Here is a 17,700-nt window from a genome sequence, read left to right on the forward strand (position 1 = left end):
AATGTTGCCTTTGAGTAACTTTAAGTTGAACCTCTGTAAAGCAATGCAAGTTTCAGAAAACACACTGAACTCTGACTTTAAACAACCACTGCACATTTAAGCAAGCCCAAAATACAAAGCACAAGGGAACACTATACTGAAAATAAGTATTTATTCAAGCAGTAACAGGAAACACCACATAATTTCAAGTTACACTGTGCATAATGTAAATGCTCAGAAGTTTTGTTCTCTTTTGGCCAAAGCAAATACCTAAAGTAAAGAAAAAATACTTGCTATTCTATACCGATAACATTAAACTACCTTCACAGTGGATATGAATGGCACTACTCATGTTTTAGAAAGTTTGACTTCTGGTAAACACCAAACACACGCTGCTAACAAATCTGCAAATGCTATTTGAAAGTATGTGAGTTTTTAACATAATAAAGTTTATTCTCATTATTTCCATTCATGACCTCTCCTTACAACTGCAAGGGTACAAACCACAGAAAATAAGTGAAAATTTCCTCCAATTCCTGCAGGCATTTTTGTATGTGACTGAAGGCTCAGTAATAAATGCTCTCTTTTCCCCTTCGCTCTAGCTACATTACAGGCCGACTTTGCCCAAACCCTAAGGTTGTGTGGTTTTGTTAAAACAGAAAAAATAAAAAGGAAAATCTAAAACTACGCTCTGTGGAAACAGGCCACGCGATGTGACCTGCCCGCGAAGCGGCATGCAGCAAATAGCGCGGGGGCAGCCCCACGGGCAGCGCCCGGGCCCCTCAGGGGCTGCTCCTCGGCGCAGGCCGGGCCCGGCGGGCTGACTCGCCTCCCTCAGCCCCCCGCAACGGCCCGCAGCCTCACCCGGCCCGGCCCCGCCGCCGGCCGCGTACCCGCCCAGCGCCGCCGCCATTCCCCCCACCACCCTTCTCCTCCCTCAGCAGCCCCGCAGGCGCCAGCCGCCGCCGGGGAGGGAGGGGAGGTGGGCGGGAGGGGAGGCGCCCGCTCCCCGCGCAGGGCCGGCCCGCCGCCGGGGCGCTGTCAGGGCGCGGGTCCCCGCCTACGCGCCCCGCCCCGCCGCGGCCTGGCCGGGGCCTCTCGCCGCCGCTGCTGCTCCCCCTCCTCCGCGCGTCCCGCCGGGAGACTCGCCTCGGACAAGCCGCTCACTCCGCTTCCGCCATTTTCTCACCACCCTCACGGGGAGGTGCCGCGCAGGCGCGCTTGAGCGCGGCCGGAGCCGGGCACGTGACGGGCCGCGGCCGCCATCTTGTCGCCTGTGAGGGGCCGAGGAGGGGTTGGGGTTGTGGCCGTCCCGTCCCGTCCCGTCCCGTCCCGTCCCGTTCCCGCGGATCCTCCCTGGGATGGCCGGCCGGCACCGGCCGCACGTTAACGCGGGAAGGTTGTGGTGGGAGCAGCGGCCCGACTGGAATGAGAGCTCTAGTCTCCCTTGAGGCCCGTAGTCGTGGTGCTCCATGGTTTGCTGAGGGTGGCAACAGGAACAGCTACTTCAGTTTTCCCGTGGGAGTAGTGGAGTGAGTTGTATGTTACTAAGGCTTATGGCAAATGAGCTTTACTTATTTCATGCTTCAGCTACTGTAGAAAAATGAGGGATGTGGTGCATGCTGTTTTGAGAGTGCTGTTGGGAGGTTGAGGTCAGGGAAGTACTACTCGTAGTGCTTTTCCACATTGGCGGCTCAAGGACCTTAGCAGCGCCAACCAGGACACGGGTGGTGAACTTTTAACTTGTCTGCGGAATATGAAGCCCAAGAGTCTTTTATCCCCACTAACTTAAGAGTTCAGTTCCTTCCTATAAAATGGCTGGCTCTGAGCCTTTCCCTGCTATGGGGAAGACCACCTCTCTATCTAACCATAATTGATCAGAGATTAAGTCAGTAATTCCTGTCTGAAATGAGCAGCTGATGCATGTTACCTGGCACAGATGAGCAAAGCCCAACCTCCATAAAGACAGCCACAATACCACATAGGCCCAATTCAAATCTTAGTGGGACATCTTAACAAACTCAGCACCTCATGCTCTCCTCATGAAATGTCTGCCTGTGATGAAGTACCTTCTATATCTTAAAAGTATGTAACATTGTTACATACCCTCCAGCTATACTAGAATTTTCAAAGTTGCTTGTATTCCCAATGATACAGGAAGAAAGTGTTTCAGTACAGTGAGGGGCAGAAAATTATGTTGGACTGCAGTATTGGTTCATGACACTTTAAATACTTGATAGAGAACCAGTTGTGTGAATGAAAATTAAATTGGTTAAGAACTTGATAAAAGAGCAATAGGAACAAATAGTAAAATGTAGTTCAGCAAAACTTCCTTCAATTAGGTTGCTGTTGCCTTACATAACGCAGTTTGACCAACTGATAATTGGGCATGAAAGGCAGGGAAAGATTGCCAGATGTCTGGCAGCTAGCTGGGATAGGTAAGTACTTTGCAAAGAAAAGAATCTTGACAAGTGTAAAAACTCAGAACACCTTCCAGAGCGTTATAGATGAGCGTAAACTGCTGAAGGGTGAAGCAGTCACACTGACCACAGGTGGACTGCTCGTGGCAAGTAGTGATAATTTACCAGGTCTAATGAGGATGACTGGTGTCTATAGAACATTACCTAATGATTCAGTAGGAGAAAATAGGAATTTTCACAGGTTAAAAAAGATGTAGGGGAAATGGAGACTCATGCCAGAATACTTTTGGAGATGCAGTAGGGAATATAAAACATGTTAGAAGTCCTTGAGCGGATACGGGTGAGTTCAGATACAGCAAGGTGCTTCCAGATGTACAGAATAGGTATGAGACTGTGAAAGCTGAGTGGAGCCAAGTAACATTTTTCTGAGGAAAAACAGCTGCTGCAGGAAGGTCAGGTAGCATGAAAAAAATTCTATACTTTTTAACTACACCTAAGGTAAACAGCAAATAAGGCCTTAAGTTGTTCTATCACCAATACAAGAAAGAGCAAGGTGTGCTGATTGCAAAGCGCCGATCTCATGTAGCAGCCTGTAACTGAATACGAGAAGCTGGACTCCACACTGCTCTAAGACAAACATTCAGATGTGGTTGTGATTGGAGCACAGAGCGGGGCAGGGGAAGAGGAACTGTTTTTACTGTAACAGAAGAAAACAAAGGTTCCCTGTTTCAGGATTGCCAGAAACACCCATCTGTTCAGGAAGTGCTGGTCAATAGAAATGTGTGATCAGAGCAGCAGAGAAGCTATTGATGTATTGTTAAATAGGCCAAGCTGGAAGGAAACACTACTTACAGTGATAAGGTGGCTTATGGTTAAGTTTTAATAAAATACCTTTTGTTAACCATCTCCCTTTGCCCCCCTTTAGTTAAAAAGCATCCTTCCTGTTTCTTCCTTAAAAAAAAATACCTTAGCCATTTGATACGTGGTAATTAGTGCTTCACCTGAAGTGAATAGACTGTCTTGTGGGCAGTGCACACTGCATGGATTCTTTAGAATTCTCACAGAAAATGTTTTAGTCCACAGTAGTTGCAAGGAACCCATTGCCATTCCTGCCCAACAGCTCCAGTTGCCCGTCAGCTGCGTGCTAGCTGCCCAGCGGCAGCGTGCCGCCTTTGCAGCGGTTTTGTGTCAAAATCCTGGATTTTAGGCATCTCTCGGATCCGGCTGGAAGCGACAAAACTAGCGGAGGGCTCATGGTATGAAACTGGTTGCGGAGGAGCAGAGTCGATGCGTCCAAAACTTTTTTTTTTTCCCCCCCGGTTGTAGCGATGGGTTTGGTTCTGCGGCGCAGCCCGCGGAACGGAGCACCGCTGCGGGCGTTTCTGGCTCTTCAGGCGTTAAAATGAAGGACCATCCTCTTTGTACCGAAGTGAAAGGACTTGTTTGCCTCCTCCGCTCCCACTCCTCAGCACAGCTCCGGCTGTAGTGAAGCCCTGCAGAGCGAGCCGCTGCCCAAAGAGGCCAGGCACCTCCAACTCAAAGGAGGCGCTCGGGCGGTATATATACCGGTATGAGATATAAATATATATATATGTATGTATGTGATTGATGTGATATATACCGGTAGGCGCGGCCGCCCAGCAGTCCCAGCGTGCCTCACGGCGGGCCGTACCAAGTGGCGGGGGGCGCGGGTTAAAGAGGAGAGGGGCCTTCGCGTAGCTTTCCGGAGCGACCCTCTACTTTGGTCCCGGAGGCTACTGCTTTCCTCCCCCCACCCCCTTTCCTCTTCGGAGTGGGGTGTTCCGCTCTACAGGCGGGCGCTGGAGTCCTGCGGGGAAGAGCCCACTAGCGCGGGGGGGGGGGAGGGGGGGCGCGCGCACACGCACACACAGACACGCACACGCGAGGAGTGGCGGCCGCCTCCCCCGGGGCGGCGGAGCTGCTGACCGGCCGCTCCCGGGGCGGCTGCTCCTTGCCCTCAGCGGGACGTTCCACGCTCCCCCTGCCCGTTGTTCAACCCACACCCCACACCCCCCCCCAGGCGCCGTGAGGGCAGCGGCGGGGGTCGCGCCGCCCTCCGCTCCCCCAGCCCGCCGCGGAGGAGGAGGGGGATGCCGACACAGCGGGACAGCAGCGGCAACAGCACCATGTCGGCACCGGGCGGCGGAGGGGGCGGCCTCGGCGGGGACAGCGCCCACCAGGTCCGGGTGAAAGCCTACTACAAGGGGTGAGTGAGGGCGCGGAGCCCCGCGGGCGGGAGGTGGGACCCGGGGCGGAGCGGAGGGGGCCTGGCCGCGGGTCACCGGGGGCCTGGCGCGTTGCGGGCCCTCGGTACGGGCCCCCCCCTTTCGGTGCCGTGTCGGAGAGGAGCCCCGGTTCCCGCCGGTGCCCCAGGGCGAGCGGGGCCGGCTGGTTTGTCAGCGCCCGCTGCCCGCGGGTTTCTGTCGGTGGCGGTTCTTCCAGCGCCGTGAAATACCAGCTTCCCGGTGCGTTCGCTCTGACGCTCAAATCCTGGGTATCCACCGGCTTGGAGGGGAAGAGAAAACGAGGGAAGGAAGGAAAAACACCTCCACGACCAGACAGCCGCGTTAAAATGGGGAGGAGCGCTGAGGGGGCCTCTCGCCGGGGGTCGGGGCGCCTCGGCCTGACTGGGGAACAAGGGAGAACCCGAGGGGCCCCCTCTGCCCTGCTCCCCACGCACCCCCAGGCCCTGCTTGTTTACCCGCTGTCAGTAATAAGTGCCTGTTCCTTCATAACACTTTCAGGGGGGGCACATGCCAAAATTAATATTAAAAAAAAAAAAGCAACAACCCCAAACGTTCAGTTTTGGCTTTGGTCCCAGTCTCTGTGTGTTAAGTGATGCTCAGGTCTAAAGGAAGAGGATGTTTGGATGAAAACCTATTTCATGAGGTTTTAGGCTATTTCTCAGGGGCTGAGTGACTTCCTAGGGAGTCTGTGAATGGCAACTAAGATGCATCTACTGTCAATTATGAATTATAAATGTGTTATCAGAGAAGCTATAGTTCTGCTGTAAAAAAAAAAATGCTAGCGGTCTGCACAATGAAAATCTGAATTTTGCTGGTCTAATTCAACATCTCTCCAACAATAACATGTAAGGCAGAAGTAGTGCTCTGCTTTTGGTTCACAACCCCATATTAAATAGTAGCAGCTACAGGACCTCACTTTAAAAGTTTGAGTGCAAGGGTTGAGGGTGGTTCATTGGGCCATTAAGTTTGAGAGGAGGTGATCTAAGCCGAAGAAAATGTAGGTTGCATTTTTGGATTAAGAGTGAGCACGTGATACTCTCAACAGCTTCCTTCCACTTATCTGTGTTAAGTACAAGAAAATATTTATTACATTTACAGTATTTCCTACTTGGTATCTCTGTAATTTTAAGGAGAGGTATATAAACCATGCTGAGCATTTGGTATTTGCTACCGTGTTTGATTTATGGCTTTTGTCTGCTTTGGGGCTTTTCTTGACAAAAGTCTATAGAAGCATTGTAGAGGCTGGCACAATCTGTGGTTTTAAAGGACGTGTGAAACACTGTCAGAGTAATAGTATGTGAAATTTTAAGATCTTTGTTTTACAGTCCCTTTAATCCACCATTTCTGAAGGATATGGAAGTGCCCCTGGCTATCAGCCGGCAGAGGTGTTCATTTGGTCAGGCAGTGAACTAAAGTGGGAACTGTTCTGGGTTAAAACCATTCCTTTTTCTTCTGCTGGATCAGTTTTAATCTTGATCATTTCCACATGCAGTCACATGAATTCTTGCTTTAGCACAGGGAAGCTATGGTGCAAGAACAGAGAAAGCAGATCAGGGTTGGACAGGAATGCTGGCTCATGACACTTTAAATATTAGGTAATAATTTCACAGACACTAGAATGTTTCTCTTGAATCTCATCTATTGACTTTTTTTTCTGTTAATGCAATTATCAGTTTACTTTTAATAATGGCACTGAGTCATATAGGGTGTTGGTTAAGCATTGTGAATGCCAACAAACAAGCTGAATGCCTTAGTCATTATTTATTTTGAGATCTAAACAAATTATTCTCTCTTGCAACAGAAGGTCTCCTTCTCAGACTAGCGCTATCAAAAAGTGGGCATCAAAGCATAGCACTTTACCTGCACTTACACTGAAGCGACCTGGAGACTGAGGATCTAAATAATGATATCAAAGGCATCATTTCCCCTTTCGTCAAATAAACTGCCTCAAGATTAGAGCTGGACAGAGGATTTAATGGGAAATAGTGTTAATCAGGAAATGTTAATCTCTTAATTTCATTTTAATAGAATCATTTAAATGGGTTGTAGAAATTATTGTGAAAGTTTTGCTAGGAAGGTCTTTTCAACTTCAGAAGGACTTTCTGGTTAAAGAAGAAAACCCAGCAACTCAGAAGCACAGATTTGTTCTTGAAATGGTTGGGAATCCAATAGTTGGGATACTTGCCTGGGACTCGAGACACCACATTTACCCACTTGGAGCAAAGAGCTGAACCTGAATCCCCAAAACATCCCATAGTCTGGCCCAGAACCTAATTGCTTTTCTCAGCCAAGACAAAGACTTGCACAAAGAACTCTTCAAAGAGTCTTTGTTTCATTCAACCATGCAGTGGTAATTCTTTATCTTAAAGTCATTAAATATGTAAAACCAGGAAGGAAAATTTTCCTAAAATGAACAGAGATCATGAGAATAAGGGGATGGGAGTTCTTGGAGACTTGGGAATTAGGACATTAGGTTGCCAGCTATTTTCTTCTCTCGGCTAAGTCACACTTATTGTTCTCATAGGGCTGGTTGTTTGAAATGCTGAAAATAGGCTTATCTATTTTAAAGAGTTACCGTAATCTGTGCAGTGTATTTAATAGAGGTTCCTGAGTGAGGTTTTAGGAATTTACTCTATTACACCAACTGTTGACATGCTTTGTTGATACAGTAACAAAGTGTATCAGCTTTAAATGTGTGACACTTAACATCTGTAATTACAACCATTTCAGCTTTCTGGTCTTATTCAAAGTTTACCTTTTGTCTTATTTGCTGTAGATGTTTTTTTGTCAGTTCAGTACAAGAAGCTATTATATCATTAATGCATGTGGGGAGGATTGCATTGTAGCAGTAGAGAACAGGTAGGAATAATACACTGCTTGTGCTCCAGGAATCCTGTAGAACTAATGTTGTTGATTTTAAAAAAGAAAGAAAACCAACCAAACAACAAACTTGAAAAAAACATTCTTCTGTTGTGATTAGAACTGCTAACTTGTGTTCTTTCAGTGTCTGACATAGATTTTGCACTGATTTAACTGTGCAGGCTGTCATGTAGGTTAGACTTTCAATACAGTTACCAATGCTTTGCCCACCTTCAGTTTGAGTTGGTTCAAATGAAGAATATGCCTGACACAGTCCTCTCACAATACATGTTAAATTTACTTATTTTCTTAATTTCAATATGCTAATGTGACTGGGAAAAGTGGAAAAAAAAATTTGTAGAATCAAAATGTACCTCCATAAATATTTTCAAGAAATTAATTTCTGAAGAATTTTTGAGTTCTTGCATCTTTCTTTATATTGTTCTTTGGCTTGAGCACGTTCTGATTAATTCTTCAGCTCGGTGACTTTCGTTGTCTGTTGAGGATCAACTTCTGCATAGGAGAGTGTTCAGCTTAAGGAAGCTTTGGTCTAAGCCTATGAACGCATTTTCACCCCTTCTTGCTGTTTCAACACTGATTTAATTTTCTGTGGATACATATTTTCCAGAAAAACAGACTGAGCAGTTGAGTCCTCAGACTTCCACTGAGGAAAGAGGTGCTTTAAATTGTTCTGAATGGCAGTGCCTGCACCTTACAGTGCTGAAATGACACTGAAACAGAAAAATTCTCCAGGGGTCTTGTATAAACTAATTTCAGTGGGCTATAATTAGGCTTTATCAGAAGCCTTAATGACTGACCCAGGTGTGTGATGAATATGTGGTTATGTCTGCATACATAGTATGTGATAACTATAATAGGCTGCAGGTGGAAAAATCGAAAGCTGTAGTTTGTTCTTATAGAGGATTGTTCTCACAGAAGTTTAAGCTCAGAAGTGAAAAATAAGATATGGATATTGAATTGCATTTAACTGTTGGCATTGGGGTTGTTTTTCTGTGTTGGTTGGTTGTGGGTGTTTTGTGCGTGTGGTTTTTTTTTTTTTTGTTAAAGGATGTTATGACTGTTGGATGATCTGTAGAAGAAGAGACATGAGAAAACCTGTTTGACCTCAGGAAAGGTGGGGAAGATAGCGATGAAGTCTATGGTCTTCTAGAGATATTTAAATACTGTTCTCTAGTGTTTGTGTTTAGATTTGCCCCTTGCATTTTCTCAGTCTTCCTGTGGTTTATCTTTTACTGATTCTTACCATTGGCATGGTATTAATTCAGGCAGGCCTTTTATTAGTATGAATAAAATGATCCTTTATTAATATTTATGGCAGATATAAATGACAACATTTTAACTGAAAGTAATTCAGGACAAGTACTGTCTTGTTTATTTTCATGATTCCTATTCACAGGTCCCTGATTAAGACCTATTATAATAGTATTAAAACAAATACTAAAAATCATGGTGCTTCCACAGTAAGAGTCAATTGACACATCCAAATGTGGTGGTGCAAAGGGTGTGCTTGAAATCAGATTTTCTTCTAGTTCCCTGTGTGTGTCATAAGGAGACGAATAAGTATATTATGCCTTAGAATAGCTTTATAACAAACATACTTATTAAAAGCAATGCATAAGCTTATCTTCATCAGAAGAAAAGGGCTCTTGTCAACATTTTTTTTTCCACCTCTTAGTGAAAAAAAGTATTTTGTATTTTTTTCATGCAAGGCAGCAGGCTGCGGTCCACATTAACTTTAATTTGTTCTTTACATTGGCCTACAATTTTTAATTTAAAATGCCAAATGTCTTCTCAGTAGAGCTTAACTTTGTCTTAGCTTGAGTGAATACATCTTTTTTCCTAATGAAGACATCAATGCGATATAAGGTTCAGGAAATGTAGAAAACACCATATAATGCAAAGGTGTGATAACAGAACCACTCTGGAAGTGAGACCTGTCTCAGAAGAAAATGTCAGTGTTGTCAGTATAGTCAAAATGGCAAAATAAAGCTTGTAGGAAGGCCTGTAATGTTTCAGTGTTACATCAAGCTGGATTCACATCTTGGGAAAGAGTGTGCTAGATGTTGCTTGTGGAACCTTGCTCATACTTTTTTTTTTTTTTTTTAAATATTGCTATGAGCTAGGGTTCTCTGAAAGGCTGATTCGTGTTTGTTACAACAGAGAGGGTAGAATCTCCCAAATTTATTTAATAACTGATAGATGTCCTGTTGGAGGTATTAGAGTAATAATTTAGAGAACTTGCTTAAATTCGAGAATAATTAAAATCTCCTTTTATTTGAAGGGCAACAGTTTGGCTACTTGAAGGTAGCAACAGGTGGGAAGAGGTGTTTTTCAGTTGGTACCAGCTTTTACTTTATGGATACCAAGGGATTCCTGGACTGTTCAGTACATCTTAACATTATGACTTTTTCTGTTCCCTGTAGTACAGATAAATCTATTTTAAGTGGACTTGAATCGTCAGATTTGCAGACCTGCTGGAGATATTTTGCTAGCTTTTTTCTTTTTTAAAAAAATCTTCAGGTTTTTATAGAGCATCAGTGTTTACTGTCTCTTGAGATTATGGCCTGTCACCTAACTCTTTTTACTTGTCTGACAATATCAGTCTCGTAGTCACCACTTCTAACATACCCTCTCCCATATCTGGTTAGTTCAATCACAAAATAAGCTGCAGTAGTGGAAATACTTAACTCTGACTTCTCAGTGCCCTTCAGAATTCAACTTTTTATTTAAGAAGATATTCCAAAGTGAATATAACCTACACTACAATGTGAATAAATTAAGGTACGGTAAACTTTAGCACAAAATCAGTGAAGTTGCTAAGTAAGCAGTGCCTTATTTCCTTCCCTGAAAAACAGGAAATACAGGTTAAGACTTTGCCTCCTAATACAGCCTCGTGGGTTTCTCTTTGGTTGATGCCTGAGTGTCTGTAACAGTAATTCACTGTTAAATCTGCCTCAGTTTGCCGAGACAAACACTGGCGTTGCTTTCACAGGTTGTGCATTTTGGGAGAGGATGGGATGGGCGCAGCTGGGTGTGTCGAAGGGAGCCCCGTTTGCCCCAAAGTACTGTACTGTGTCTTAATTCTGGGGTCCAAATATTGTTTTGTCATATATTTTGTATCGTGTGGAAGGACGAGGAGCGATTCCTCAACCAAATAGCATAGCAGCTCTTTGACTGCTTTGTTCAGATTATTGAAGAGGTGTCATTTCACTATTGCAACCATTTACTGGAGTCTTTCCCCTAACTAAGCTAACGCTGATTGTGCTCATAAATCCAGAAGTAGGCTAGCTGTTCTTCTCGAGTGCTTAGAAATTGCTAGTTTATTTTATTCATGCTACTGAATTTAAAGGAGCCTCAGGCAAGCACGTTTATCATGTGTGTTCTCTGCCACTCCTGAAAGTGGTTCAGGTTCAGTGATCACATTATGTTATGTTAAGTCACCTTCTTGATACCTCTTTGCCCACACACAAGATGATATAAAGACATTTAACTTGTTGCGTATGTATGCTTCAGTCTGGTAGGTATGTTGATGTGAATTTTGACCAGATATAAATTTTTCCTCCTGCTTCAGGTTTTTCCCCGCCCCCCCAATAGTGCTGGAGGCTGGCACTAACGGAAGCAAATCCCAAAAGGCTGAGGTCTTTACGGGAAGATCAGTTTCATAGCCCAAACATTGGGTTTATATGAGATGTTTGAAGAGCAGTGTTGTAAATAGAACTCTCTCTCTCTTTTTTTTTTTTTTTTTTTAACTCCACATTCCTCTGAACTGTATCTCTGAAATTCTTTGTTTAAAGGACTGCAACTGAGTCACCTGTTCCCCTTTAAGGTCCAGCAAATACCAAGACAATGGGTTGGCATTTTATGTTAACATATTTAAAACACTAAGTTAACAAAATCTTAATTATAACAGAAATACCCATTCTGAGTAACAGTAAAGTAGTAAATTTTAATTCTATGCAATCAAAATGTTGTAAGGACATATACATCTTCTCCAACTAGGTTTTTGATTGTGTAGGTGTTATGAAACATTAATGATAAATATTACACAGGTTTCCTAGCAGATTAGGGGAGAATGTTCCAAATACTGAAAGTTCATTTAAAAGAGATCTGTGATGCTTCACTGCAGGGACAGGGAAGGAGGACAGCGAGGCATATACTTAGAATTAAAATTCGCTACTAATAACAAAATAACTATTAAAGAGCAAGCAAAACCAGCAATATGTTAATAATGTCTTTCAAAATTTTTGCAGTGTTTCATTCTTTGGTTTCTGCTGGCATAATATATTTTATTTCTCTGTGTGTTTAGTATCTGCTTCAGCTCACTTCATAGTTATTTGGGCATTTAAATCTTGATTTTTCTTGAGCAGATATCTGGAGGATTAAATGACAAGCAGTTGATAGTAAAAATCACTTGGACCTTGACTTTGCTATAGGAAGGGAACTTATGTGATATAATGGTTTACTAATACTACTTTAATATTTTTCAGGGGGCTGCAGCAGGGATGAGTTTTGCATTAGTGGTATATGGACGGCATTAGAGGTGATGATCAAAAGCTGCATATTGCAGTATAATGTCTCAAATTTGTTTTTCTCTTGCTCAGGGACATCATGATAACATATTTTGAACCTTCCATCTCATTTGAGGGACTGTGCAGTGAAGTTCGAGACATGTGCTCCTTTGACAACGAACAGCTTTTCACCATGAAATGGATTGATGAAGAGGGTAAGTCGATGCTTGGTTCTCGGTCTTATGATAAATATTTGATCAATATGTTCCTTAGCTCTGTATAGCTCTCTTTTCCCTTTCATCTTTTCCTTTCCCTTTGCCTTCATAAGACAAGCTTATAAAACATACTTCAGAAATATGTTTTTAGAAATAGTAAATCTGACTCTAAAAGTAATGGTTATCCAGTGCCTTTGTACATATATCTTAATGGGAGGGTCATTGTTTCAATTTAGTGTGAAGAGCTCTTTTTTATACTGAATAATTAAATTAAAACTCAGTGATTATGAAAATATTAATTCAGTGTTAGCATTTATTAGGAAGGGAATTGAAAGTATTCCCTTATACTGCTGAAAAAGCATATGGTTCCCTTAAGTCTTAAATCTTTGAGAGTTAAACTAACCTTAAATGATACATATTACAGTATTTATCTACCATATCGACACAGTTTTATAGTTGAGTTGTATGTCTAACCAAACCCATTATATTTTGAGTTTTTGTATCAGCCATTACTTTAGCAACACTAAAGTAATACCTATTAACACATAACTATTAGTAAAGCTTTTTCTAACTATTAAAAGAGAAATTACTTGTCCGAGTAGCTTTTCATCAAAGTGTAGTAGTAACAACCTTGTCAGAGAACTCTTGTCATATCCAGCACTTACATTTTCCATGTTAAAGTTTACCTTGAATAGAGAAAGTTCAGTCTGTTCTCCCTTAACAGATGTAGTCCAGTTGAGCTGTATGTATACTTCAGTAATTTTTTTGGAAAAGGTTATTTTTTGTTCCTGTTTTCTTTGTAGACTTGGTGTAGTTTACACATAGGTTTTGACCTACACCAGAGGTGTCTGAGTTATGAAATAGCTGTTGAGTTATTTTAGCATGCCAAGTGCTTGGTGTAGTACATAAAAGGCCATAATGTGCAGTGATTTGTCGGCACTGATTAGTATTTGTATGCAGTGATTAGCATAAATGGTGCTTATAGAACTGTTTCCTCCTCTTCGCATAGCTTTCCCATTCAAAATTGGGCGAGTGCCATTTTATTCACAGCTTAAAACTAAACATGAACTAAAGCTGATTTTTGAAAGTGCTGTATGGGCAGGTGTATTGAAGATTATGTGGTTTTGGGAATTTGAGGTGTTTTTCTTTCTTGTTTTCTGTTTTTGTTTTTTTTTTTTTTTTTTTTCCTTCTCACCATTCCCAAGTTATTTACACCAGGCAGATGCAGTAAAGTAAAATGAACAACATTTATGACCAAACTTCTGTGCAGAATTACCTGTTTACTTTATAGTAAGCTTGCTGTTTTATCTTGAGGAGGATAGCAGACTTTTCACTGTAGAGGGAGAGTCAGTCACAGTAAGAAGTATGTATCTCTTAAATGAAATGTAGAAATTTTTGTGCAGATTCAATGGTTTGCTTGCAGGAGTAGTTCTGTCTCAATTTCTGCTCTTTAGAGACAAGTTTTAAAAAAACAGGAATACTGCAGTTAGAGTGTTTGTTGTTGGTTGGGTTTTTTTTGTTTTGGTTTGGTTTTTGGTTTGTTTTTTTGTTTTGTTTTGTTTTTTTTTTTTTTCATGTATTCACATAGGATTAAATTTTTCCAAGCAATCTGTGTTTGCTTTAATCATTGACTTCCAGTTTCATGTCAACAGAGAAAAAGTTAATCTGGTGATGAGGAGTGTGTTTTTAAAAAAATCCCCTCATCTCTGTTACAAGTCATTCTTGCATCTACAATGTGTGGCTTCTTGCCAGACCCCTGCCTCCTCTTTTCCTCTTTCTATCAATCTTTAGTGTTTTCACTTGATATTCTTTCTAGACACTCATAATTTGCTTTCTTAGAAAATTCCTGTATCACATTCTTTTCAGTAAAACTGTAGGTAATTCTTTCATAGTAGCATGAGGAAGTGTACGTGCAGTGGACTGATACTCACTGTACTGCTATCCATGCTTCTTGTAGCGTAAGACAAGATGTGGTACCTAAGCCATCCTTTCACTACTTACTGACTAAATTGCTTGGTCAGATGTGTGACTAAATTGAATTTGTCTACTCACGGAAATTTTTATTTGTCATTTACTAATTGTCTTTTTAGCCTTTGCAGGGTGCACAGGGTCTTGTATAATTACTTCTGCTTCATAGAGGTAATGGCACACAAGGGCAGACCTAATTTAGTTGAGTGGAATGACTTTAAGAAAATGGTTGGATTCCACTGGAAAATAAAATTAACTTCATTTGCTTTTAGACAAATTTGTTATCTGTATGCGGTCAGTTCATTTTACCTCTCTCTTGTGAAATGAGCTATAGGATGAAACTAGCCTTGTGACTGTGTTCAGCTTGTTTCTTGCTATATAATTCACAAGTAAACACTTTCCTGATACTTTATTTCAGCTTGCTTTAGATGGCTGCAAAATTCTTACTAGTCTGATCTTGTGGAAGAGTATCTGTAGCTCATCTATTTTACATACCTAATCACTACTAAAAACACTTTGTGGATTAAGCCTTCTGTATCCCCTTTTAGATTTTAACATGAAATCGTGAGTCTGAGAGCAGTGTTGGGGAGGATCACTTATGTGCTATGGCCATTGTCAGCTAAGTGTGATCACCAATAAAAAACTAATGTGCAAATCAGATTTCATTCTGAAGCTTCCTACTAATGTTTATGAACCTTCTGATCCTAGTTTTGAAGAATGGTGTATGTTCTTGAGAGCTTCCTTTTCTTCTGCCAAAAAGAAACACAAAACTGTTTGCACAGGTGTCAGAAACAAATGAAGAAAAACTAGTTTGTTGATTGTCATCGTGAGTCTGAATAAATATAGTTGTTCCTTCTCCTCCCTGCCATGCTCTCTGCTGTGTGAGTTTGTGCAGTGAGTAGGCAGTTTGATGTCCAGATAGGCTAATTTGAGGGAGCGGGTAAGGCAGCATGGTGAAAAATAACTACAGTGGGCTTCAAATAATAGATTTGAATATTATGAAATGCAGAAAAGAATAAAGACAGAACACTGCAAATGGGCAGTTTACATTCCTTACTTATCTTTTAGCAATAGAAAAGAGTGGATACATTAGAAATGAAGCAAATTAGCTGGAAAAACTTTCATAGGGTGACTTAAATATCTCCCCCCGCCTGCTAAGTGTGTAGTCGTGCTGAAAAGCCTTAGCACTGCCTGTATTAATTTTGATATCTTGTAGCACAAAACAAAAAACAAATAGTTAATAGACTGTTGCTAGTTCACTTTCAAATCATGGTATGGACTGAAGACTCAAAGCAGTAAAACTTTCAGATCAGATCCAGTTCAGCTGAGACAGATGTTGTTCTGCCTTCCTCCAATTCAGTTACCCACAACCAGTTTACCACTTAAGGGTGTGGAAAGTAGTATTTCTGTTAAAAAATTGAAATGTTATACAACAGTAGACTTGCTGCATGGGATTTTGACTAGAAAGAAACTTGTTCTGCTCACATGCTGGATTATGAGCAGGCAGAGATAAATCCCATGTTCTCACACAGAACATCTCGTATAGTTGGAAGGGAAAAAAAAAAAGACCAAGTAATAACTAGAAGTATTTTTTTTTCTCTGGGGCACTGATGATTCAGATTCAACATCAGTTTAAAAAATGTTTCAGTTGTATTGTTTTGAACAAGATTTTGTCTTTTAGGGGGGATAATTTTTTTGTAATGTTACTAATCTGCATTGGGCACAGAAGAAAATGTTTTGTTACATGGCTGTTCTTTTCAGTCTGTTCTGGCAGTTTCCAAACACTGACACACAGCAGGTCAGTTAAATTATCAGATGAATCTTGAGAAACAGGTAAAGTACAGGCTGTGTGTCTGATGGAGTAAGAACCAAAAATAGAATTTAAGGTCCTTCTTGCTCTTGATCCTGAATACAGCAGATCTTTAGCTTGGTTGCCTTTGTTCCTCACCCACCACTGTCCCTAGGTTTTAAACCTACCTGTGTTCCAAAATTGCCCTGATGTGTTGTTTAATGGTTTTGAAATACCTTTGTAGATACATGTTATTTTTTTAGAAGCATAAAGTAGGTTTCTACAAAGAGCTTGGCAATGTTGAAGCAGCTGTGAATATAGAATTGACTCATTTCTAATTAAAAAATCCATGAAATAAGATGGAATCTTAGAAGGATTTTAGATGCAGGAAGGTAACCTGCACCTTCTGTACTGAAATTATGTGTAACCATGCTTGTAGCAGACCAAACCAATGATGTTTTGTGATTATGTTCTGCTTGCCTCTTGGGAATATCTTATATTTTTATTTTCCCTGAAAGCATTCAGTGTGACTATTTTCAGATGTACTGGCTGAACAGTGTTGAAAATAAATACTACCACACTTGAGACTATTGTTCTCTTTTGCAACAGTACCTTAGAGCCAACTGTGAGGGAACTGTTGAATGACACAGAACTAATTGGATTGAATTTTGGATTGCTCTCTCTACTCTCTACAGGAGATCCATGTACAGTTTCTTCTCAGCTGGAGTTAGAAGAAGCCTTTCGGTTGTATGAACTGAACAAGGATTCAGAGCTTCTAATTCACGGTATGGTGAAATTTGCTATATTAGTTCTCGTGTTTGTACCTGTGAAGAAGTGGAATTTTTACCTTGTGTTACCTCTGTCTTTTGCACTATTCCAGCCTCCTCAATTAAAGCCTGTTGTGGCATTCTGTCAAGAGAATGCTGGAGACCATGCACAATTCTTTTTAGCTGTCAGCACTTTGTCAATGGTCTTTATTAAATTAAGGGAGAAAAAAGTGCTTTGCTGTTTATTGATGAAAGACAGCACTGTCTCTCATTCATTCATCCTAAGTGCCTTTGTACACTTGCTGGCAATGAATGGTAGAAGGTATATAGTACAGTATCCTACGCTTTGTTATTGAGTAGTGCTTTAGAGCAGCACTTATATTGGGAAAAAAAGTTAATGAGCTTCATTTATAATGCCAGATTAGTCAAAAGTGTGACTTTTCTAAAATTAAATACTTTAGACCAGTTTTGAACCTACTAATTTTGTACCCTTGTTTGATGTATAAAAATTGATTATTCAATTTTTATTTTTTAGGGTTATATGCCTATTTTGGTAGCTTCTGCAGTATATTTTACTGATTGTAATTTTTTACAAGTAGAAGGTAGATTTCAGTTTAACAGAGATGATAGGAGAAAAGCTGGGGATCATTGTAAAGAGTGTTAGTGTGTTATACTACAGTGTTGTTACATGGTCCTTCTCTAAAAGGGTACAAAAAATCTAGTTCACCATCAGCTTATTGAGAAGGAAGAGACAGCTTTTCAACTTATCACAAAGACTTTTAAAAAATGGAAGAATATAATCTGTTTCTACGTATATTTCACTGTTTCTGTATATATTACTTCAGTATCCTTTTTGATCTGCTCTTTCTCTATTTACTTTTGCATTTGATAAGCTTCTGATTAAACC

General features: G+C 41.4%; 2 protein-coding genes across 8 annotated transcripts in view; one reads left to right on the forward strand and one right to left on the reverse strand.

The window, feature by feature from the left end:
• Positions 1–1,178, reverse strand: part of PHC3 (polyhomeotic homolog 3) — a 29,560-nt gene extending 28,382 nt beyond the window's left edge. For all 7 annotated transcript variants that reach the window (XM_042797659.1, XM_042797651.1, XM_042797644.1 and 4 more), the window contains exon 1: positions 1,129–1,178. The gene's annotated coding sequence lies outside the window, so the exon portion shown is untranslated. The remainder of the gene's footprint in view (positions 1–1,128) is intronic.
• A 2,907-nt stretch (positions 1,179–4,085) lies between these two features.
• Positions 4,086–17,700, forward strand: part of PRKCI (protein kinase C iota) — a 29,871-nt gene continuing 16,256 nt past the window's right edge. The window contains exons 1-3 of the mRNA XM_042798926.1: positions 4,086–4,626; positions 12,148–12,269; positions 16,722–16,811. Coding sequence (XP_042654860.1) covers positions 4,511–4,626; positions 12,148–12,269; positions 16,722–16,811 — 328 coding nt within the window. The 5' untranslated portion in view covers positions 4,086–4,510. The remainder of the gene's footprint in view (positions 4,627–12,147; positions 12,270–16,721; positions 16,812–17,700) is intronic.

The sequence above is a fragment of the Tyto alba genome, unplaced genomic scaffold, assembly GCF_018691265.1.
Source record: "Tyto alba isolate M040663 unplaced genomic scaffold, T.alba_DEE_v4.0 Super-Scaffold_10, whole genome shotgun sequence".
Classification (NCBI taxonomy): Eukaryota; Metazoa; Chordata; class Aves; order Strigiformes; family Tytonidae; genus Tyto; species Tyto alba.